The sequence below is a fragment of the Malania oleifera genome, chromosome 8 (assembly GCF_029873635.1).
Source record: "Malania oleifera isolate guangnan ecotype guangnan chromosome 8, ASM2987363v1, whole genome shotgun sequence".
Lineage (NCBI taxonomy): Eukaryota > Viridiplantae > Streptophyta > Magnoliopsida > Santalales > Ximeniaceae > Malania > Malania oleifera.
In genome coordinates, this window is record NC_080424.1 from 7,236,470 (window position 1) to 7,260,617 (window position 24,148).

The 24,148-nt window shown below is 34.3% G+C and overlaps 1 protein-coding gene across 4 annotated transcripts in view; it reads right to left on the minus strand.

Moving 5' to 3' along the window:
• Positions 1–24,148, minus strand: part of LOC131161947 (histone-lysine N-methyltransferase ASHH2) — a 53,390-nt gene that overhangs the window by 15,371 nt on the left and 13,871 nt on the right. For all 4 annotated transcript variants that reach the window (XM_058117994.1, XM_058117993.1, XM_058117997.1 and 1 more), the window contains exons 7-12: positions 16,842–16,973; positions 16,623–16,739; positions 15,213–15,305; positions 9,391–9,468; positions 5,637–5,693; positions 63–1,017 (exon numbers count right to left, since the gene is read on the minus strand). In XM_058117994.1, the coding sequence (XP_057973977.1) occupies positions 63–1,017; positions 5,637–5,693; positions 9,391–9,468; positions 15,213–15,305; positions 16,623–16,739; positions 16,842–16,973 (1,432 nt within the window). The remainder of the gene's footprint in view (positions 1–62; positions 1,018–5,636; positions 5,694–9,390; positions 9,469–15,212; positions 15,306–16,622; positions 16,740–16,841; positions 16,974–24,148) is intronic.

Here is a 24,148-nt window from a genome sequence, read left to right on the forward strand (position 1 = left end):
AAAAATTATTTAGTCAATCAATTCTTCAAACACACTTGGAAAAGAAGCAGAAAAGTCCCTACCTCCTTCAAAACGGGCATTAGCAGAACCTTCTAATGACCTTTTCACTTTGTTAGACACCACCTGCGATTTATTGGCGGGCTGGGGTTTGTTGGCGTTGAATACATTATGAGCAGATTTTCCCTTTTTAACTGAACTAGATGAACGAGCAGTTTTCATGAGAGGATTTGATTTTGAAATAACTGGCTTCTCGTCAACTTTGTCAGATTTACACTTCAGATCAACATCAACAGAATCAGGCAACAATTTTCTAGGCATTTTTCCAGGGGTACAAGTGTCTAATTTTTGGATAGAGGGTAAGTGTTTCTTCAAGGATTCCTCTTCCATTGAAACATTTTCTTGAACACCAAATATTGATTTGCTTGCGACACCACCTGTCTGTGGGGAAACTTCCACCGGTTGAGCAGCTGATATGAGTTTTTCCATCGAGTCCTCCATCAACATTGAGGTTTGTAACTGGTGAACACATGAAGCAGATGTATTCTTAGAGTCTTCATTTTCTGAGGTAACACTCAAAAGTTCTGTGGCAGTTGCATGTTTGTCAATGTTATCGACACTTTTCAATAAAATCTCTGCAGCTTGCAATTCTGCACCATCAACAACATTGTCTGTAGATGTTCTATTCTCCATATGTGAATCCTCCAGTTGTGCAACAGAAGTTGCAGGTTTGCCCATTTTATCCCCGTCTTTCAATAAAATCTCAGCAGTCTGCATTTCTGCACCACCAAAGGAGAAGGCTGTAGATGATATATAGCTGGTGCTACCACCCACTTCGTCATCTTCACAAACCATTACAGGCTCAGGATATTCTTCATCTGAATCACCCTGAACAATCACTTCAGTGCTAAGAGGATCACCACCTATATAGCCCCGACATTGAGATGAACCACATACACATTTTTTTGCAGCTGCACCGAACACCCTTACGTAGTTGTAATCAAATGTCACTTCTTCACCCTGACACAGAAAACTTCCAAGCTTAAACTTACAAAATCTGATGATCATAGTAACAGATTACCCTGGAAAAAGAATCAAACAGATAATGGGGAGGTGGGAGGGGTAATATGAGAAATCAGTGCAAGGAGCAATGTCTTACAAGGCACACATCTAAGGTGAGACAGAAGAGCTCCGAATGGATCATGTTTAAGATCCAAATGTGAATGGATCATGTAAAAAACCCAAATGTGAATTGATCATGTGTAAGACCCAAATTTGAATGTATCGTGTATAAGACCCAAATTTCTTCATTCTTATTTTAGAAGTTCTTAAAAAGCAAAAAAATAAAATAAAAATAAAAGTCTACACATAATTAAAGATACTCAGGTTGCAAAAGACATCTTCATCCAAAATAATAATGAATGCAAATTGAATGAAGGTGATTTTATTTATAGCCACCATCATCCACCCCCCCCCCCCCACCCCACAAAATAAAAATGGAAAAAACATACTCATCCAACCATTTTAGAGGGGAGACATTCAATCAAAAATTTCAGGTAGTACACCAGGCAAGGAAAAGAACAAAGTCTATCCACTGCAGAAATTCTGACTGAATGTTGAAGGAGAATGTGTGGTAGATGGAGACTAAGAAAGTTTAAATAAACGGATAAAGTGTCAAATGAAAATAATAGACGAGTTGGGTAAGGGAAGTAATGGATGCCTATGCTTACAGGCCTTAAGCAGGTATCTCAAAATTTGAACAATTTTCAGAAGAATATTAAATTTGAAGTGGACAATAGTGCAAGACCTGCCAGTTTAAAAATCTCCCTCCGTAAAACAGCCTAACGTCAAACTAAATCAGTGCTCATTTGTTAATTAGGGCAATTTTAGAAAAAATTATGGGAAGACTACACTTGCCATCTTCAAGCAAATGGAAGAGGCAATGTTATTAAACTGAGATCCTTCCTCCACTAGAAAGACTTAGGAAGGCTCTCCGCGGGAGTGCTCAAATTTTCCATTTGAGGGAGGTTTTCAATGCTCATAGGTTGTGCTAGAGTGTTGGAAACTAGATAACTTTGCTGATTTTTTTTTACTGCTTATGGAGTTCCTTGTAGTAGTGCGAATGAGCCTAAGTGGACCCTTGACAAAAATAGCACCTTCTCAGTCAGCTCATATCACAGTAAGCTGAATAAACCTACTGGAGCCAGAGATAATTTCCCCTGAAACGCCATTTTGAAATTCTCTAGCTCCCACAAAGGTCGCTTTCTTTGCGAGAGAGGCAACTACAGGGAGGGTTCTTTCAATTAAAAACCTGCAAAGAAGGGGAATAACTTTAGTTAACTGATATTTTTCGTGTGATGAAGACACCGAATTCATTTAACAAATCCTCCTTCACTGCCCTTGGACCAGAAACCTCTAGAATCTGGTAACTGCTCTGGTCAGACTGCATTGGATGACTGCTACAACAGTGGAGGATGAGATCTGGGCCTGGACCGGCATTTGCTCAAGCAAGAAGGCCTTGACTCTCATCCGTCTCATCATTTTTTGGATTGTGCAGCAGAAAGAAGCTACTTTGCTCACAATTCTCAAAGATAGATGGCTTGCTATCCTCACCAGTTTGTTTAGTGGTTTGTACATGTTAGACATTTACATAATACTTGATTCCTTTGGGTTGCACAGCCTTGCTACCCTACTGATTTTTCTAATCAAAAATAAAAAGTTTGGGTTAGAGTGGAGGGATCGCACCGCTTACCCTATATAGGACATTTTAAGTAGTATTTGCCTCAAGTAGGTCAATCTTCCAAATGATATCACATTTTCTCATATTATAAACTATTTTATTTGAAGAAATGTCGATTTCATGCTAAACAAACTTTTTCCATCCTTTCCTGTCTAGACATAACAGACAAAGCAAGATAAAAATGCAAATGCAATGCCTAGTGCACAAGGCTCCCACACCATATCAGAGTTCTCAGATAGAGCATGATCTGCACAGGCCTTAGCCCCACATTGAAGAGGCTGTTTCCATGACTTGAACCTATGACCTTCAGGTTTCAGAGTAACACCCTTGCATTGAGTCAAGGATTGCCTTCAACAATCAAGGAGGCAAGGTGCAAGATCTAAACCCTATGCAATGAAAGCAAAAAAAATTGCAAACTTTAGTAAATGGTAAAATGGAAGATTGTTACAATCAGAAAGCATGATTTAGAAAATCACAGAGATTTTCCAGAAAAAATTTTGTTCTAAAATCAGCAGAACTGAAATTTTACAGGGATCACTTGAGCAAGGCTAAGATCATATCCAACAAACCCCTCTCAGGACCCCCACTGAGTATAACAACCAAAAGGGAATGACCTTATTATCGATACTTGAAAATTTTGAAGGCCAATAGCTATCAAGATGGAAAAAAATGTCATCTAAGGTAGTGACCAGAGAGGGCATCAACACTAAATAATTTGCAAATATAAAGTACGACAGTTAATATCTGCAAGCAGCCTCAGCTCCTCAGACATGCAAATAGCAGTGGTGCTTTGCATGCTAAGAATCTGCTGCACAATAGGCAAAAAGATCTCATTTAAAGCATTCCCATATTAACGTCTCATTATTATGTGGCAAAAATTGAAGCACGCAAAGCACCCCATGTGGCATGCATAACTGAGGATCCACAGCCTCTGCAAGCATGGCAAGAATCTGGCTATAGAGAAATAACAGTGTAAGGCTTTATCTCCCAAAGTGTGTGATGTGCTTCAGTACATATGAGTCACATTCTGACATATTCTCGCATTGTTCAGCTGCTTCGAGCCCATGGAACTGGTTATGTGAACTTTTTAGCGAGTGTTGGGTGTGACCGACATCATTGAAGACTCTCATTGACTTCTATTTTAGAGGCTTTTGGAAGCATAAGATGCTGGCAAATTGTGGTTTCAGGATGTCTATGCGGTGTTTTGGGATAATGGTTTCAAGACTAATGCCTGTTATTATGCTGGCAGCTCTATGCCTTTTTTGTTTGCCTTGAAAATATTGTTTTCCCTTGTCCCTTTGTAGGCTTAATCATCAGGTAATTTTAATGAAATTTGTTTCTCAACCTATCAGCAGGATTTGGTGGCTTGATTGGTTTGAGCACTCATTATCAAATAAAAAAGAAAATTTTAAAAACACTACATATACGAGTTCATCCCATATTTTTGGGTTTCCTTCTCCTCGCTTCATTATGTATTTTTGGATTTCCTTCGTTTAATTCCCTTTTTCATTTCTTTTTGCGAGGATGTCATATCCTCCTTCTTGTAATTTTAATATTTCTCTCCTCTTAATATACTTCATTTTTTCTACCCAAAAAAACATAAACAAACAAATACACAAATCAGGAAGCATGGACTTCATACCTTCTATGATGTGCAGTAGTGCACATAAAATGTCACAAGATCCCACTAGATAGCAGTTTAAAATAAACAAGATGATTACCTGTGATATGCACAGGTTTCTTCATGACAAATTTTTTTGAAGCATTTAATTTTTAATAAATATAAATACAAAAATAAAGATTTAGGTTACATTCAGTTCACGGGAGTTTATATTCCTGGGAAAAGTGTGGAATAATATGGAAACGTAATTAAAATTGTATAAGGATAATAATAAGTTAAAAAGTATACACTCGAGCAAAAGCCATTCCACTTTAGGATGACAACGCATCTCCTTTTGTAATTTTTATGTTATGACCCTTGTATTCTTGAGGATAGACATTCTGCAAACCAAACATAACCCTAAAATATTGGGATAAGGGGGAATGATAATAGACAAATAGCAATGGAAAGGGATATGGAGGGAAAAAGAAGCTAGATCATTAAATGACGTTTAAGAACAGTTATGACACAATACACCAAGAGTGAAGGATAATGGCACATTGCAATAAAATATAAAATATAAAAGAAAGAAAACTCATGGCCACTAAAAAACAACCCCCTTCAACTTTTATATCATGGTATTCCCAAACATCTGAAATCTGTTCCATCCCCCACCTATTATTATACACAGATCTTATAGGCCTGTTTTACATATTCACTAAAAATAATATTCATGTCTCACCATCGTCATCTAGCAAAAGAGTATAGACCGTCATGCATGCACTTCTGACTAGGCAATATCCACTCTCTATCCCCAGTTATTATTTAAGTTATTTGTGGAAATTTTCTATAGGTTAGTTTTTTTCTGGAATTTAGTTTTAAATAGTTTCATGAACAGTTTCTCCAGAAAGTGGTAGATGAGTTGATCTTTGCATGAAAATAACATTTAACCTATTACATCTTTTACTGGAAACAGCCTCTTACAAAAATGCAAGGTAAGGCTGCGTACTATAGACCCATTGTGGTCCGCCCCTTCCCCGAACCCCGCATACATGGGAGCTTTGCGCACCGAGCTGCCCTTATTATCCTCCCCTTTCTATTTATGTGGTTCTTTCTTTTCCCTTTTTCAGGAGTCAGTGCTCTGAAATTAGATTTTTACTTAAGAAAAAGCCAGAACATCAAGAGTACAAACAACATAAATCAATCACCAGTATAACGCAATCATAATGCCAGATATGCTAGTACGAACTCAAAAGAAAAACATAGCATGAAAGTAACTGATGCAATGTGCAACTAAACCTTTTTAATATCTCTCAATGCAAAAAGTCCAATGCAAACTTCTCCATTCACCATCCACTGCATCAGAACATTTGGAAAAGAACGAACATAAGCGAGTTTCTTTTCATTATTTTCTTCATGATGTTCATAAAAAATGTAATAATAAAAAAATAAATCAAAAACCATATTCCACATGAGACAAAATTTGACGGTTATAACATCCAGTCCACATACTGTAGTACCTCATGGGAATGTGGGATGCTCCAACAAAAATAAACAAATAAAATACATTCAACAGAGCCAATATGTTATCCACATTTTCAATATTACCTAAGGTTGCAAAACAGTCTTGAATTTCCACAAAATTGTCAAGATCACTCTTAAAATTGGTATTCAATTTCCTTTTTGCAAAAAACTGTCTTTCACCAATCATCCAAAATTCATGGAGATCTTGAAATTTCGGCAGAATTTTTCCTAGACATTCAAATTTGAGGTACAAGACAGAAATTGAAATTCTCTCTTTAATTATCTACTTTTTTATTGAAACTAAAAATTATCACAAGGATATGAATTAGAGCTTTCAAACTTTTGAAACTATTGAAAAATTAAAATTCGATATTAGCTTCAACATTTTATTTAACCTTTTTTTTAATTGCAAAAGAAGTTTATTAACAAAGAGAAAAGAGAAAATTACAACCTAGAAGAGGACGAGATCCTCAAAGCAGGAAAAAAGAAAACAGAAAAAACTAAAACTAAAAATCAAAAACTGAACAAAGTAGAAACAAAATAAAGCTAACAAACTCTATTCTAAAAAGACCCTCTCTAAGCCCTTCCCTTCGTGATTGATAGAGCTCTGTAATCTTGCTAGTTCTCACTGCCTTTTTATAGTTTTTCTTTGAGCACCATGCAATTGAACTTCACTCCTTCCCTGCTCAGTAAGCCACTCTCTCATATCCAGAATTTTGAGTGCCAACATCCTGCACACTGATCTCCTCCAAATAGGTAATAACCCATTCCTACATTGACTAGTCACAGGCTCACAACCAAGTATACACCCAATCTCCCCCTCCTCAAAGATGGAAACACCCTCTAAACCGTCAAGCACAGAAGAGGGTGGATAAGAAATATCCCCAAGTGTGTCAGTAGAATCAGAAGTATAATCCATACTTTCGCAAATCGCATCCAACAAAGACTACTATAACAAGAGAAATCATTCTCATAATCTACCTCTTCCAAAAAAAATGCCCATTTTTTTTTTTCTCTCTGAAAATAAATTCCTCCTTTAACTAATTAGACTTACAACTGTTAAGAAGCAATTTTTTCATTCCTTTCCTTTCCTTCCCTGCTGATTGACACTAATACACCTTCATTTCCACTGCCTCTTACATTCCCTTTCATCCTTTCTTTCCCCATAAATACTCAACACCTTGGGCACAACCCATTGCCAGGGCTTTCCTCATTCTGGCCTCCATCTGATCACATATCCTGCTCCTCATGAGAATTCTTAAGCACTAAATCACAAAAATTATTAGACAGCTCCCCAACATGAACATTAATATCAGTATATAAACTTGATATATCAGCATTGAAGCCCTTGACAGTTTGATTAGCCCAGGTCCTGGCATTCCAACATTCTGAGTTTGGGCGGAAAAATAATTCCAGAAAAAGACCTACAATTGAATAAGAAGTTTCCAACACATAATTTTTCCTCTTATCCACTTGCATAACATCCAATATATCAAAGGTCAAAACCCTTATTCTATATGAGAGTCCCCTTCAGGTCGTACATGGGACTCTCCCCCTGTTTTACTACATGAGAATGCTACCTCTTTAATCCCCTCCACCTGATTTACTTGGGCCCCTTCAGTAAAAGGCCACACAATTCAACAAATGCGCCAGGTTTTATTGAAATCTTTAAAACATGCCCTTCTCTCTCCCAGCAAGCCCATGATACACTTCCTGTACTCATCTACACACTACTCTGAAACCCACCATTCATAGGCCAACAGCCTGGTTAGATCCATTACCAAATAAATCTAAAGTACAAGGATTAGAAGGCCCACTATTCTCTGGCCCAAACATCTCAATCTTCTTCATTGATTGTTCACTCACAGGAAACCCTAGATCTGTATCTCTCCAAATCACTGACACCATCTTTTCTCTTCTATTGCGCTGTGCCACAGCTACCAGAGTGCCTTCACAATAGAAGCCTTCTTTATTCCCACAACTTGCACACCTCCAAATGAGATTTTTCTTCAACAACCTCTCTCCACAAAATCTGCCCCATTTTTGCCTCTTCCATACCAGCCCTCCCAAGATTAGATTGATTAGATACATTTCTCCCTATCAAATCCAGTTCCATTACAATTCTCCAGCCTCCTTTCAACTTCCTGGACTCCCAACTCAAGAAATCTGCCAAGCCAACACAATCAACATGGCCAAATTTCTTTCTCCAAACTAACCTACTCAACCGAGACCATACTGAAGTCACATTCTGGAAATCCATTGTATCACTGACATAGAAGCCCTCACCCATCAATTTATTGTCTCATTCTTCTTGATCAAAACTACAAAATCTCCTACCCTTGTCCTCTCTATTCTAATTGAAGGATTTTCCTTCAACTGTATTAATCAGCAGAGATATTCTCCATCATGGCTGTCGAACCAATATCATAGTAGATATCATCGAGAGAGAGAGAGAGAGAGAGAGAGAGAGAGAGAGAGAGAGAGAGAGAGACTTCGAAACTTCCCCACAATGAGAATACTGAAAAGAATCCAACCAACTCCAAACATTATCTTTTATGTCTAAATTAAATGCATTTGTATAATAAATTATACTAACTCATTTATGAATTTCATTTATGTTAATTGAATATGTTTAATATGATTATTATATTATAGTCATTGCACCTTCCCCAAACACCTGTCATTGATGTATTTATTTATATTTTACTTCTAGGACATGCATTATTATGTCTAATAATACTTAATAGTAGTTAGACTACCATTTTACCTAAAAGCTTAAGCCTGTGAGGTTATGGGCCAACAATGTATATCAAAGATTTAACACTCCCTTGCACATGAAGCCTTATTGCACATGGAAAGATAAAATATAACCCATTATAGGAAATAAGATAATCTCTAAACATCACACAATAAACGTGGGCAACAAGATCAGAACTCAAGATCTCCCAATGATCATAGCTTTGATACCATGTTAGACTACCGTTTTACGCTCAAAACTGTTATGTTGCAAAAATTTATATCAAGATTTAACAATAGTTTTTGAAGTTCCACAAAAGAATTTCATGCTTTATACTAATTGTCATATACTTTAGAAGTCTTGAAATTTAAGAACTTGCATGGAAGAATATAATGCCAACCTAAAAGAATTCTCAAGACTGAATGTAAACAAGAATAACTTAAACAAGGGCACTGATCCAAACCAATTGTCACAATGCATAGAAAAAAAAAATACTAGAAGAAACAAGGGTACAAAGTGGGCAATCATCCATGTAAAAAATAAAAACACAAAATAATACACAGAAGGTGTAACGATAAAGAGAACCAAAACACGAAAGAGAACTCCAACATATGAATAAATCAAATATATAAGCCCCACAACCAATAATAATGGACTCCCCTTCCAATTACAAAATGTAATTTGAAATTAGCCCATCCAAATTATCATAAACAGCGCATATAAACTATACAAAAATGAAATAAATGAAATAAAACTACAAAAACATCATGCTCTGATCAATGATATATTCACCTTTTCCGTACGGCAATTAGGATCACAGCTATGATTAATGAAACGCCCCAGATTCCCTTTTGCACATGCATCGATTACCTGAAAAAATAAAAAATGTAGAAATTGTGGTTAAAAACAACGAAGTTTTCCAGCATAGAAGAAACAAATACACACACAAACCCGATTATTGCAATTGCTCAGATACCCTTTTTTAGTTTAGCTTTTAGGGTCTATTTCTTAGCGCAAGATCCCTCTTACTAACTGGAATCAAAGAATTAGTAAATCTGTTCCGCCCAAAATGGGAATGGGCTAGGGTTATGAACTCAGAATCTAGAATCTGATAATCGAGTCGATTCCATGATTCTAAGTTCATTCCATACTAGACCAGACCGAAATAGGGTTATATACATTCTCATTATGAGAAACATGCAAATGCAAGTACACGAATTATTAAAAAAAACAAAAAAACAAAAACACAACAAAACAAAACAAAAGAACAAATTCTAGTGCATGAATTCATTTAGTCTGCATAACAATCGCACTATTATAGTATAACTCCATGAAGAATCACTGTCAGGTTCATGAATTGTTTCTGGAAGTTACGAATGGGGTTCAACTTTCAACTGTGCCAAACAATGCTACAAGCAGGCAATGAATTTCCAAGCACCACCACAGGAAATTCAAGAAACTCTAATCATATTTGTTTGAAACAAATTTCAATAAAATAAAAGTGCACCTACACAGGGTGCTTGTTGATAGGAGCATACAAGAAAACTGAAGGTCCACTATAGTCAGTTAGAGAATCTAATAGCTGTCAGTCATCAACTATGATTCTCAAGGAAGAGATTTTCAAAGGGCTGGCTACTCAACTCGCCTGTTTCTGATTTAAATAAAATAAAATAAAATTTTAAATTATATTTATTAAAAAAAAAAAAACCTCACTTGGGTACACGCTTCAGGGAAACTGGCCATACAACTTCTTGGAGATTATTAGCTTCATTTTAAAGGCAAATGCACAGCCATACAAATTAAGGCCTAAGGAAGTTCTTAATGATTCTGATGCGATGCCCCCCTGAGTTTTGGAAGCAGTTTGTGTAAGCAGTCAAGAACTGGTAGGCAGGGAGTAGTCCATTACACGGAATGTCAGGCTGGGGTACCGTGACTTTGGATCCAAGAACATGGTTCTACTAGAGGAGGAATCAATAGAAGATTATCATTAAGATGCTATGGAGAAGAATAGGCCATCTGTATCTGAGTGAATATCTATTCAAAAAACCCCATTGTTCATGAATCTTCACAGAGAAAATGAAGCATGCCAGCAGACATGGAGGTTCTCCAGCTGGGAACAGTTTGGGAAGTCTCAATTTGGCATGCATAATTCCTGACCTGGTTATATGTACAAATCTTTTTTTGAAAAAAAAAAAAAATTAAAGGAAAAGGGATTGCAGTTTGCTACTAACTTTAAATCCCAAGAAGAGATTGGTTTCTAAACTTAATAATTAGGGCCATCAAAACAGACTGAGTATATCTTGAATGTTTTAGTAATTGTTTTTGACTTAATTGGCTAATAGGTGATTATTGCCAGCATAGCTTTTAGAACCCTATGATTCTCGATTCGATTCTTACAATTCATATCAATTCCACACCAAATCGATTCGAATCTTACTACCAAATCTAAAAACAACTGAATCATTTCCGAATCTATCAATTCACCTCGTGGATCTAACTAATTGATCCAAATCTATCGATTCACACAATTATGGGCCTATCACATCTTGACATACTCAACTAGTTTAAAACCCCAAAAAACAACATTTTTTTTTTTCTTTTTCTTTTTTTTTGCTTTTTTTTCACACAATTACCCTCCATCCCTTGTCCACGCCAATTTCATGCTAGAAAAGAGGAGAAAATAGAACTTTAGGTCTAATGTTGCCTTCACAAAACCAATTCTTCACTCTTAGAGGATTATGATGCTCTGCCATTGAGAAGGAGCCAAACCAACATTGGCTAAGGTAGTACAGGTGGTACTCATGTTTCATTGTATTTCAAAGACTCAAAAAAATTGGTTTTTCGAGTAGTCTGCCAAATTATTATTATTTTTTTAGGTTAATTGTTTTTTTCTTTCTAATTCAAGAAAGAATATGCATGAAATATTATTTTTTAATTGTCGATAAACACTTCAGTTTTGCATTATTTTTCCTTGATTCCTTCTCTTAAACAGCACAGAAGTTCATTTTTTATTAATATTCTTGACTCATTCCCATACTTTTCAATTGTTTAAGGGAAGCATACACATGAAATATAGTTTTTTTTTTGTCAAATTTTAAATATACTTTACTATTTTGCTTGTTTGTATATATTGCACGTCATTTATAATTGATTTTGGAAATTTGTGCTGAATCTTATGATTCGATTCGATTCTCGATTCTCAATTCCCAAAATTGGAATTTCAATTCACGATTCAAATCTTGATTTGACAACTATGATTGCCAGCATCTCTGCAATAATGTCACACATGCCCACACGCACGCACGCATGCACGCATATGTATCATGTTGAAAGTACTGGTTTGACCACCAGTTCAATCGGCCTGACCAACTCAGTGCCTTTTCTTGGTTGAACATTAATATGGGTTCTAATTTCTAAAGCTATGATTCCTGACACTAATGTTTTTTGCAATACTTCAGAAGAACTTGTACTGTACTGAGTGAAACCAGAATGAACATACTAGCAATGGCATGAACACGTGTGTATATTATATAATATTGTTGGCACAGAGAGAAGATTTAGAGTCACTTTGAGGAAGAGCAATGTTTTAAAAGGCGATGGCATAAGGCGGGGCATTTTTACCCTTAAGAGGCAAGGTGTAAGCCTTAAGGCGTTGGGGGCATAAGCCTTTAAAGAATTTATTTTTAAGATAAAAAATATAAATAAATTCTATATATTTTTAAAATATGAAAAAAATAAGAAAATCACAAATATAATGTAAGAAAGAAAAATTATATATATTTTGAAAACTACTTATTGGCCATTCAAAAATTGCTAACTTGAATACATGATATAAATCATGACAAGACCTAGCTATACTATTACAAAGTTCAAACTATTTTCTTGATCTAAGATACAACTCTCTGTTGTTTTGGAAAGAATGAGTTTCAAGAGTTTTAGAAATCAACTCATATTATGAGATTCCTTTTATACAAACATGTAGTTAAAAATTTTTAACCAATTATTACTTGAGAATCACACACCCACAATGCATAAGCCTCAACTAAAAAGGCACAAAAGGTGTGCCTTTTATAAAAATGCATTAACCTCGGCATATAATGCTTCAGCTTTTTTGGAATTTGGTACTTTAGATTGAACCTCAAGGCGTTTTAGGCATGCCGTGCCTTGAGGTGAGCCTCGAGACGAGCCTCGATTGAGCCTTTTAAAACACTGAGGAAGAGGAAGGTTTTCTTATTAATAATTTGAGTCAAGAGGAAGCAAATGCAGAAGTTTGGTCAGTTCAGTCAAAGAGGAAATTTGTTAACATGGGCCTTGGTGAATGCAAAAATCTTTCGCCAGCCAAAGGACAGAGATGATGCACCAATTATGGAGGGGAGACGGGAGAGAAAGGGAGAGGTCAGGATTATTCTTCAGGGTTTGCTCAGGTTCGCATTCACCATTTTGAGGACGTGGCTAGTCCCTTCAAATGCCTTGACTAAGGGGGTTGACTTAGCAATTGTTCCCATCCATGATACAAGCTTCCCTGATTCTAATTTTTGTCTTCCTTTTTGTCCTCCGGTAAGAGGGTTTCACTGTTGATGTTAGTTAAAAGAATTTTATGACAATTTTAATTTTAAAGAGGTATCTTATAAATAAGAACTAAATACAAAAAAGGATCTTTCTGATGATCTTTGTGTAATGTGTTTTCATGACAGTGAATTGCATTTGCATCTTTTTATTTGTTTGGATATGTTTTTTATATATTTAGATGAGTATTGGGTGTGCCAGGAATCCTGACACATTTAAGGTTTTTTTGCTTCCTTTAGAGGTTTTGGGAAGGCTAAGGATGCTAAAAGGCTGTGGATTGTGCAGTCTTTGCAGAGACTTGGAGCATCTGATTGAAGAGAGATGCTTGGATCAACAGTGATCAGTTTCTCTCTCTGCTGCCACTTTGGAATAGAGCTGGATTTGTTGCATCTTTATGGGCTATTTCTTCAATTTGTTTCAAGGGAGCGTGCTCCAGAGAATTCTAGTGCCATTGGATGGCTTTGTTGGGCTCATACTTCTGCTTTTTTTCCTGTCTTTTAATTTTCTATGTCTTCTTTTTTGTTGTTTCAAAATGATGCCTTCCCCCTCCTCATTTCTCTCTTCCTCTTCTCATAAAGTTTACTCTTTTCTTTAAAAAATAAAATAAAATATAACGGAACCTTTTTAAAGAGAACATATTATGACTTGATGCACACAGGTAGCAGGCCATTAGGGAAAATAAGATATACAAAAACAAGGTAATTTCAAAGTTCCACCTCAGTCTTAACATTTTGTTCTTGTGAAAAGCGGACTGTTAAAAAAATGCATGAAGGTGGACTGCCACTGCTTGCATGGAAAGATATTGAACGCTCAACAATAACTAGTCATGCTTCAATTCAGTAAGAATAAATTAAGCAGTTAAATTAGTTAATGATGGCAGTTGTTCAATGAAACAAATTACAGAAAACATTCTCCCACCAACTACTGCACTACACATTCAAAGTTTTATAAACTAAAACTATATTTCAATTAGACAAATAAAAATACACTGATTTAATGTTATTTTTGGGGGAAAAAAATGCAGTAGTCATGGTAATGGTAGTGGCAGTCATGGGAAAATCAATGTGAAAGAATTGGAGGCCTCAACAATGGCTACAAACCTACAACTATAATGATGGTATTAGTAGTCATGGTGGATGAAATAGGGTTGACAAATGGCATCAGTAATAGCACTGACAACATAAAGAAAAAATGTGTGACAAGGTGGAGGCAGTGGACACTGGTGGTGGTGGCAGCTGCAATGATAGTGCCAGTGACAGGACAGTGACAGCAACAGTGTTAGCAACAACGCTAACATAGGCAAACAGTAGCTTGATTGTGGTACCGATGATGATGGCCAGGGATACAATAACCATGGCCTTGAGTTAGTTTCCTAGTCTATAGTAGAGCATCTATTTCTTCAGGATTGTAAAAGTAGTTCTTTTCAGATACAAAAACATGAGTTACTGATAAATCATTTTTAAAAATCCCAAAATGTAAAACTGAACATGGTAAATAACAATCTTAGGACCTTATAGAATCACAAATTCCCAAAAGTTAGGGAAAAACATTAGCATTATGACAGAGAAATGAGGATACACTTCTAAAAACATGAGTAACTGAGAAATCATTTTTAGAGATCCCAAAATGTAAAGTGAACATGATAATTAACAGCATTAAATATTTACAACATTAAAAATTCCTGAAAGCCATACAAAAACATTAGCATTATGATAGAAATTCTTATACACTTCTACAACTGCACAATTTGCATACAATCAGAGGCTATCCCTGTATGAAATTCATTGGCCAGTTATATAACCTAAAAAAATCACATGCCAGTAAAAACAAATGAAACCACATTGAAAAACAAAAAGCAAAATTGTAATTCACCAAAGGAGGCGCAATAAGCAATTCACACACTAAGGCCATAAAAACTCCTAAAATGAGGATCTAACAGACTCTTTTTAGATGATATTCTAGCACCTAACCAGCACATGTTTGCAAATTATACAGGGAATAATGTATTCACCATCTAGACCAATATTTAAGAACAAGATTTGCCCTACCTCACTGCCATTCAATGTCATGAAGTAGAAATGCTTATGACCCCTAGAAGCATAATCCCTTTGTCGTTCCTCATAAGTATGCAAATCAAGCACCTGGTTGTTGCATAAGTTTTTTTTAAAAAAAAAATATTAATTCAAAAAAACAAAGTAATGTTAGTTAAGATAGAGATTACAAGGCACCTGTCAGCACACACAAGTGTAAAATAACATAAACACGCATGCTTGTACAGAAGTAAACATAGGCACAAATTCCAACTCCCATTTAAATTTTCCTTCAGATAGGTGATTGACAAAAAGTTTTAGTTCACAATTAAAAGTTTATTCATTTCAGCACCGACAGGGGAAAAAAGGGTACCATGCCACTCATGATGAAAGACAATATAATGAAAAAAAGGGAAACCTATTTTTTCATAAATTTAACAAAATGACATGCTTGTCGTTAATTATACCAAGAAACACAGCATAATCAAGACTTCAGTTTCAGCAACTGCAAAGAACTGAACCCAGAATTGATTGGTCTGGTTGTAACTTGTGAGCACGGTCTAAAATTTCAATTTTGACTAAAATTTCAAGGCTTCAAACATACAGAAATTTCAATGGAACATCGACTTCAAGTTCGTTTTTCAAAAATGATGTGAGCGGGGACATACTTCTTGTGCTATTGAAGTTGTTGCAAGAAAAGCACGGAATAATTTTATGACACTTTAAAAACTATTAATAGACCTAATAATGCAAATTTAGAACTAAACTACTATAAATAAAATACACCAAGGTTAAGTATGCGGTATGTGGTGTAATTGGTGCAATAATTGTAATACAGTAATCATAAGAAACATATTCAATTACTATAAATAAAATTCATAAAATCAGTTAAAATATTACCTTCTATGCAAAAAAAAAAAAAACGATAATGTTTTATGCATAAATAATCAAATAAATTGTTTTAGCTAATATCTAAACTTAATTTCAAATGTCTGAAACTATTCATATCATTCTTGCAATAATATTTAGCTTTAATAAAAGAAAATAAGATAAATTAAGAAAAAAATTTCAATTTGGGTTTTGAATTTCAAGGATATTTCATCCTATGGTTAAAACTTTGGAAATTTTGTCAAAATTTTAAATTTCAATAAATTTTAGTGATTTGTGGAAATTTTGTAAATTAGAAATCAACTACCATTTCAATTTCAAGGGTGGTGGAAAGTGAAATTTCAACGTAAGGTTTTGACAATTTCTTGGGAATTTAATACCAAGCTTGTCAGCAACATGAAGCGGAGGACAAAGCTTCAACTCTTCCAAATGGCAATAAATAGAATAAATAGTGAACCAAACATCCTCTCATTTTGCCGCAACATTAAATCCACATTAACAGATAGCCAGATACACACCAGATAACCAATTTCCAATTACCTCCCCAACATATTCAATTAGAAATTGCCCTTGAGAGATATTATCTAGTGACTGCAGACCATAACCCTTCTTTCCACACTTGATAGACTTCAATTCCGCATACTTGCGTTTCTGAAACTGTGCACAAGATTCAAATGCAGAAAATTACCCTTACAAATAGAATTCACAAAAAAAATGCTGAAAGTACTACCATAGTATGTTTAGAAACAACCAAAGTACCTGTTGATTGGAGCAAAGATCCCCACAAGGGCAGGTCCCCTGAACACATTCAATGTTAAGCATCCGATTCAAGCACGCATCTCCACAACCCTTTCGACCATTGGTGGGTGGTTTGCAGTGGCAAACCATTATCTGGTTGGAATTATTAATAAACATAAACAAAAACAAAAGGAACATTTAAATAGATTGCTCACATGCCCACAAACCCAATCAACAGTTTAAAAACAAGAAAATAAGAATAACATCATCATGACAATGTTCTAGAATGTGGAGACACATGAAGAATATCATTATCATAATATTGGATGGGCTAAAAGGGAAAGCAACCAAAGGTCAATGGGAACTAGCTATATTACAGGGCTCCATCAATTACAAAGCAAAAGTTTTAAACAGGGGTTTTCTTAATCAGGGTTTATTAGGTTTTGTTTTGTTTTTATTTTATTTTTTGGTTTTCCTCATTTCCATTTTGTTTTTTTCTGCAGTGCTTGTCCTATGCTAGATTGTAATTCTCTCTATTCTCCTTCTCAACATATTTCTTTTGTGTCAAAATATATAAAAATGTTCTGAATATGGAGACATACAAGGAGATACCATTACCAAATATCAAAAACAAAGAAAATGATTGAAAATATATGCAAACACAAAAATTTCAGAACTCCTCTCACAAATAATTAAACTATAAATAACATTTTTAGGTTTTTCATATTGCAAAAAAAAAAAAGTCAAGATAAAGGAGATCAACAAAAATAATCCCAAGACATTCACAAAAACAACCAAGTATAAACCACAGAAGTGGATCGTAATGCTAAGGACTTGCTCCCATTCACTTTGAGGATGAAGATTGTGAGTTCAAATCCAGGGTCTGTTTAGTATCGTTTATGTTCCTAGTTTCATTTCTATACAGTTAAGAGATAGATTATGGAATCACGTTTGCTTATGTTGTCGAATTTCAGTTGTTTTTGACAAAACTGAAAACCAGAGCCATTTTATACTTAATTTTTTATTAAATTAAAATAAAATGACCATGTGAATTAAAATATAATTAAAATATAAATATCCATAAATTTTATAAAAATTAAAAAATAATAAAATCGACCAAAAATTATTTTTACTATTTTTCTATTATCATGCATAATAGGATTCTTCTAGTAAAATGAATTTTGAAATATAATAATAATTAAGTAAAATGAGAAAAATAATTTCTATTTAACTTGTACTCTTTTTTGTTTTGTTATTATGTCAATCATATTTTTTTTAGTTGTTATTAGATTCAAAGACAAAAATAGGCATTTGTTCAATAAGTTTTTAATATATTTTGGTTTTAGAAATGATAAGCAAACAAGTAGCTTGCTTTAGGTTTTTAGTTTGTGTTTCTAGGTTTTAGTTTTTGCTTCCATAATTTTTGAAAATGATACCTAACGGCCCGTGAGCAGGTTCCTTACTAGATTTTAGCTCAGACCCCTTTATCTCAAGCCTCCGGGTTGATATCACCATGCCCTCAGTGGATTAGTGAGTCGGGCCAATCCCCATGAAGAAGCACTTAAGGCCCCCAAAGCCAGGCTCTAAATGTAGGACCAATGGTCAAGGGGCTTATCCCTATTGACCACTCTAGTCATTGGTTCCAAAGATTATCATGCCCAGAGAGGGTTGCAATAAACTCATCACCATTCCTTCCAACGGCTTTTGCATAACCAAAATCTTGTCAAAATAAATAAATAAAGTATAAAATCATGTTTAAAAACAAAAGAACTCCATAAACCCAATCAATACTAAATAGAATTCTAGGGCTGCCTTAAAGGTAGACCCTCCAACTCCATTTAAATATGAGCATCATAAATCTCATTCACTTGTTTAAATGTTGTTTCAAAGTTAATTGATAAATTATAACAATAATCCATTATAATTTTCTTCATATTTTATTTGGCTACATCAAATAGCTTAGCATTAATTAAAAACAAGATTTAGTACGCCACACTACTTAATTGCAAGCTCTATAATCAACAGTAGTTTGCAACATTAAATTATACAATTAAGTCAAAAAGACAATGTACAAATTGTCTACAAAAAAATTTCTACATCTTCTATGCATGGTACTATAATCCACCAATATGCTGATCAATGTTTCCTGATGTCTAAAAGACATTCTCAAAATTTCCCTTTTATGTATGTTTCACAAACACCTTCACATATAACTGATATCAATGTTCACCATTTATATGTACACACACACACACACATATATATATAGATATTCTTTTGATAAAAACTGCTATGAGAAGGACAAAGGGGTCAAAACCCTGTATACACAGCAGATACAAAACTGTAGCAAAGTAGATAAATAAATAAAAGGAACACATCTACAAAGTCAACAAAAGCCTCTGTGCAATAGATATAATCACTCTCTTTCCAATAAAGAGTCTTGATCCAACCCTCTTTAATTATTTCAAGAAAGCCCTCCATCAATAAATAAATAAAAAGCATGATTCCTACACTGTTGAATGGAACAAATAATGGCATGGAAAAATGCACCAAACGTCTTAATTTCTGCCTCATTCTGATGCAGTGTGAGAAGAAAGGATAAATTTCAAATTCAAGGAATGGGAGATTTTAGAATTATCTTAATTTTTATTTCTATACTTCTGTAGCTTCTTTTCAGTAAAATTTTATTAGGTCATAAATCAGGAGATTTTTCAGATTGTATGGGTTGGAAAAGTAATGTCCTATTAGTATTAGATGTTCCTACTTGTATTTGCTTGTTTTCCAAGGTATCAGACCTTTAAATAGCCCAATTGGGTATTATGCAATTGTTTGGGACTTCAGATTTGGAATTTAGGTTTATTCGGAATACTATCTCAACCTTTATCCCATCTCTTCTTTCTCTTGCCCTCACCCCTCTCTATGCATCTAAGACAAATTTGGCGTCAAAGCAAAGCGATCCAACAACCACTATCTAGCACTTCAATTTCCCTTGACTGAAAGCCTCCTTTGACTCGACCAACACGACTCTGCAGCTTCATGAAGAAAACAAGTCCACAAAAAATTACATAGTGGTGGCATCCAGACACCTAATGGCTTCGGATCCAAGCAAATAAAAATGGGGAAACCTAGAACTACTAGGATACAACTTCCTTAACAAAAAAATCTTGAAATCAAATAGTTTATAATGTAACCAAAAGAATACCACAAAAATATAGGCGTAAAAATTACAATAATTTCTAAAACTTCTCAATGCCTTGAATTTATATTTCCGCCATCTCTCCTCACACTGCATCATGTTGCACCCATTTTACACTGATCAAAGCAAAAGCCAACTCCTATAAAAATGCACTAAAAGAGCACTACAAAATAACTTATCAGCCCCCTACACGGCACACTAAAAAAGACGGCACTTATTCACCAAAATTTTCCCGTTAGATTATCAATGGTCAAAAATTGGATCCCACGAGAGAGAGAGAGAGAGGAGGAGGATCTTTCACTAAAAAATACTCCAACTAGGAAAAATATATCTTCCCCCACATCTTGAAACAAACCCAGACAGTATGCCCCCAACTGGCTCTATCATCCTCACCTCTTCGTACTTGAAAATTCCAGGAGAAGATCAAAGATCATCAAATGTTAAGGTCAAGTGGTCATTTCTCACTAACAGCAGACCCAGGAAACAAGAACCAAGACGGGCAGCAAGAAGTTACAAAATCAGGAAATCAACAAGCAAGTGCAGACTCCATTCACATCAAATCTAACATCCTCAAGAAACTCATTCCAACCTCCATTGATATGCCTCAAAAGATAGTCAACATAAGAATGATAATAAGAGATGGCGCCCACCCACTGCCCACAGAAAAACAAGCACAAAACAGAACAAAACCAAAACCAACCCAACTTATGTCTTAGATTCTTCCACCTTCCTCCACATATTATCCTCTTCTTGTATCAACAGTCACACTGATAATAAGGTAGGAGGGCATTGTCCAATTCAAGTAATGCCAAAGCATCCTTTTGGATTCTATGAGAAACTACAAATCACCTTTCAAAGAGAAATTAAGGGTCTGTTTGGTATCGTTGTTGTTTCCAGTTTTCTATTTCTGTTTCTCCACAGTGAAAAAACAAACTATAAAAAAATGTTTGTTTCTGTTGTCCATTTTCTATTTCTGCTATTGGTTTTTAGTTGTTGACCAAAAAATTGAAAACTGGATTCCATGGTTTTCAGTTATTTTGGCAACCTGTTGTCAAAAATTTTAACATCCAAAAATAGTTTTTTGGATTAAATTATTCATTTTGTACACTTATAAATTAAAATCAACATTAAATGATAATATAAATTTAAATATAATTAAAATAAAAATATACATACATTTTTAAAAAATAATAATAAAGCCAATTACAAAATAATTTTACTATTTTTCAATTGTCACGTCTAATTAAATTTTTATTATAAAGTAAATTGTGAAAGTAGAACAATTAAGTAAAATAATCATAATTTATTATAGTAATTTTTTAATGTGTATTATTTGTAATTTTATTATTTTAATCATATTTTAATAATATTTTGATTTAAAATGAAAATGAGCATTTTTCTAATAAAGTTTTTAATTTGCATTTTGTTGGAAAACATGTATATTTATGTGAATGACTATCTAGATAATAGGTTACAACCTTTGGTATGCCCACATAATGGTTCATTATGTAATTAACCTTTGGGATGCCAAAGTATTTGCCTATATAAGAACATGCTTTACAACAAAATGAGATAATAAGATGATTAGCAGCATCTAGTTCCTGAAGAATTAGACCGTTGAACTTCTATAGCTCCAAAAAAAAATTTTCCCCTTTTTATTTCATTTACAACACGTTATCAGTACGATCAAGTCTCTAATGGCATAGCAAGTTTCGTTGGTATTATTCTAAGGTGCGAATCTTGTTTCCTTTAACATTTGTTATCTACATAACTTTAATTTTTCGTCAAACTATATTTATATGTTAACTATATCTCTTATCTTGAGTACGTGTCCTTAAATATTTTTATGTTGGGATATATGTGAGAATAACATTTCCATTTAATATTTACCTAACTTTGAATTTTTATTTGTTTTCAAAGTGAATTTGTGCTGTCAAACCTCACAAAACTTGAATTCATTACCCTTGATATTTCTGGAAGAAATTATTTGCCATGGGTACTTGATGCTAAGATTCACCTTAATGCTATGAATCTTGGAAGTACAATTGAAGAAAGAAATCAAGCATCCCTGCAAGATCGCGCAAAGGCAATGATTTTCCTTCGATACCATTTACACAAAGAATTGAAAATTGAGTACCTTACTATTAAGGATACATAAGTCCTTTGGAACAACTTAAAGGAGAGATATGAACACAAAAAAACGGTAATTCTTCCAAAAGCTCGATATGATTGGATACACTTGTGACTGCAAGATTTTAAAACTGTAAGTGAATATAATTCAGCCTTATTTAAAATTAGCTCTCAATTGAAGTCATGTGGAGAAAAAATTATCGATGATGATATGTTATAAAAAACATAATCGACTTTCCATGCCTTTACTGTGCTCTTGCAGCAGCAATATAGAGATCGTAGATTTACAAAATATTCTAAACTAATTTCTTGTTTACTTGTGGCTAAACAAAATAATGAGTTTTTGTTCGAAAATCATTAATCTCGTCCAACTGGCTCAACACCATTCCCTAAAGTGAATATGGCTTTTTCTCAAGGTCATGGACGAGGTCGTGGTGGTAAAAGGGGTCGTCGTAGGAAAAATTGTTGGACCCGTGATGATCATCCTTCAAAGTTTGAAAGCAAATGTGCTGAAAAGACTCAAAGGAAATGGGCAAAGAATAAAGAAAACTATGAACAAAATAACAAAGTGCAAAATAATGACAATATTTGCTATAGATGTGGAACAAAAGGTCATTGGTCTCAAATATGTCGCACTCTTAAACACCTAGTTGATCTTTACAAGGCATCGTTAAAAGGAAAAGGGAAAAATGCTAAAGTGAATTTGTCTGAACCCATTGATGCTAAGTATGAGTCTCCTTTGGATGTTGATTTTGATATTTCTGATTTTTTTGAGGATCCTAGTGGCAAAATTGATCGTTTGATTGGGGATGGAAATGTCTACTATTAAATTATCTTCATGTTTATGTTATTTTGAAAAAATTAACTCAGGTAATTTTTTTTTATTAAAAGTTTTACATATAATATGTTTGGTAATATTTTGTTATTTTTCCTAATTCTTAAATTTTACTTTTCATTTACTAGATCATACAAAATAAACTTGATAAAATGGAGGATGACATGTGTTTGGTGGATAGTGGCAAGACACACACAATTCTTCATGTTAAAAAATATTTCTTGCAATTAACATTAGCTGAAATTAAAATTAATACAATATCTAACTCTGCAAATGTAATAGAGGGCTCTGGAAGAGTTCACATTATGTTTCCAAATGGGACAAAATTGTATATTGATGATGCGTTGTATTCTAGTAGATTCCGAAGAATTTTACTAAGTTTTAAAGATATACGTCGCAATGGATATCATGTTGAAACCAAAAATGAAGGAGATATGGAATATCTTTATATTACATCTACAGTTTCAAACCAGAAGATCATATTAGAAAAATTTTCAAGTTTTTCATCTGGCCTATATTTCATAAAAATAAGGATGATTGAATCAAATTTTATGCACCAAAAGTGCTCCGAGCCTAGAAGTTTTACACTTTGGCATGATCGTCTTGACCATCCTGGTTCAACTATGATGCGACGAATCATTGAAAATACACATGGACATCCATTAAAGAATCAGAAAGTTCTTTTACCTGGTGATTATTTTTGTATTTCTTGTGCTCAAGGAAAACTACTTGTTAGACCTTCTCAATCTAAATTATCTTTAGAGTCTCCATCTTTTCTGCAAAGAATACAAGGAGATATTTGTGGCCCAATCCATCCATATTGCAGACCATTTTGATATTTCATGGTTTTAATTGATGCTTCCACTCGATGGTCACATGTTTGTCTACTTTCAACTCGTAATGTTGTTTTTGCTAAATTTCTTGCTCTAATAATAAAGTTAAGATCAAGTTTTCCTGATCATCTCATTCAGACTGTCCGTTTAGATGATGTAGGTGAATTTTCTTCAAAAGCATTTTATGACTATTGCATGTCAATAGGAATAAGTGTTAAACATTCTATTACACATGTTTATACACAAAATGGTTTAGCGGAATCCTTCATTAAGCATTTACAATTTATTGTCAGACCTATGCTTATGCGATCAAAGCTTCCTGCATCTGCTTGGG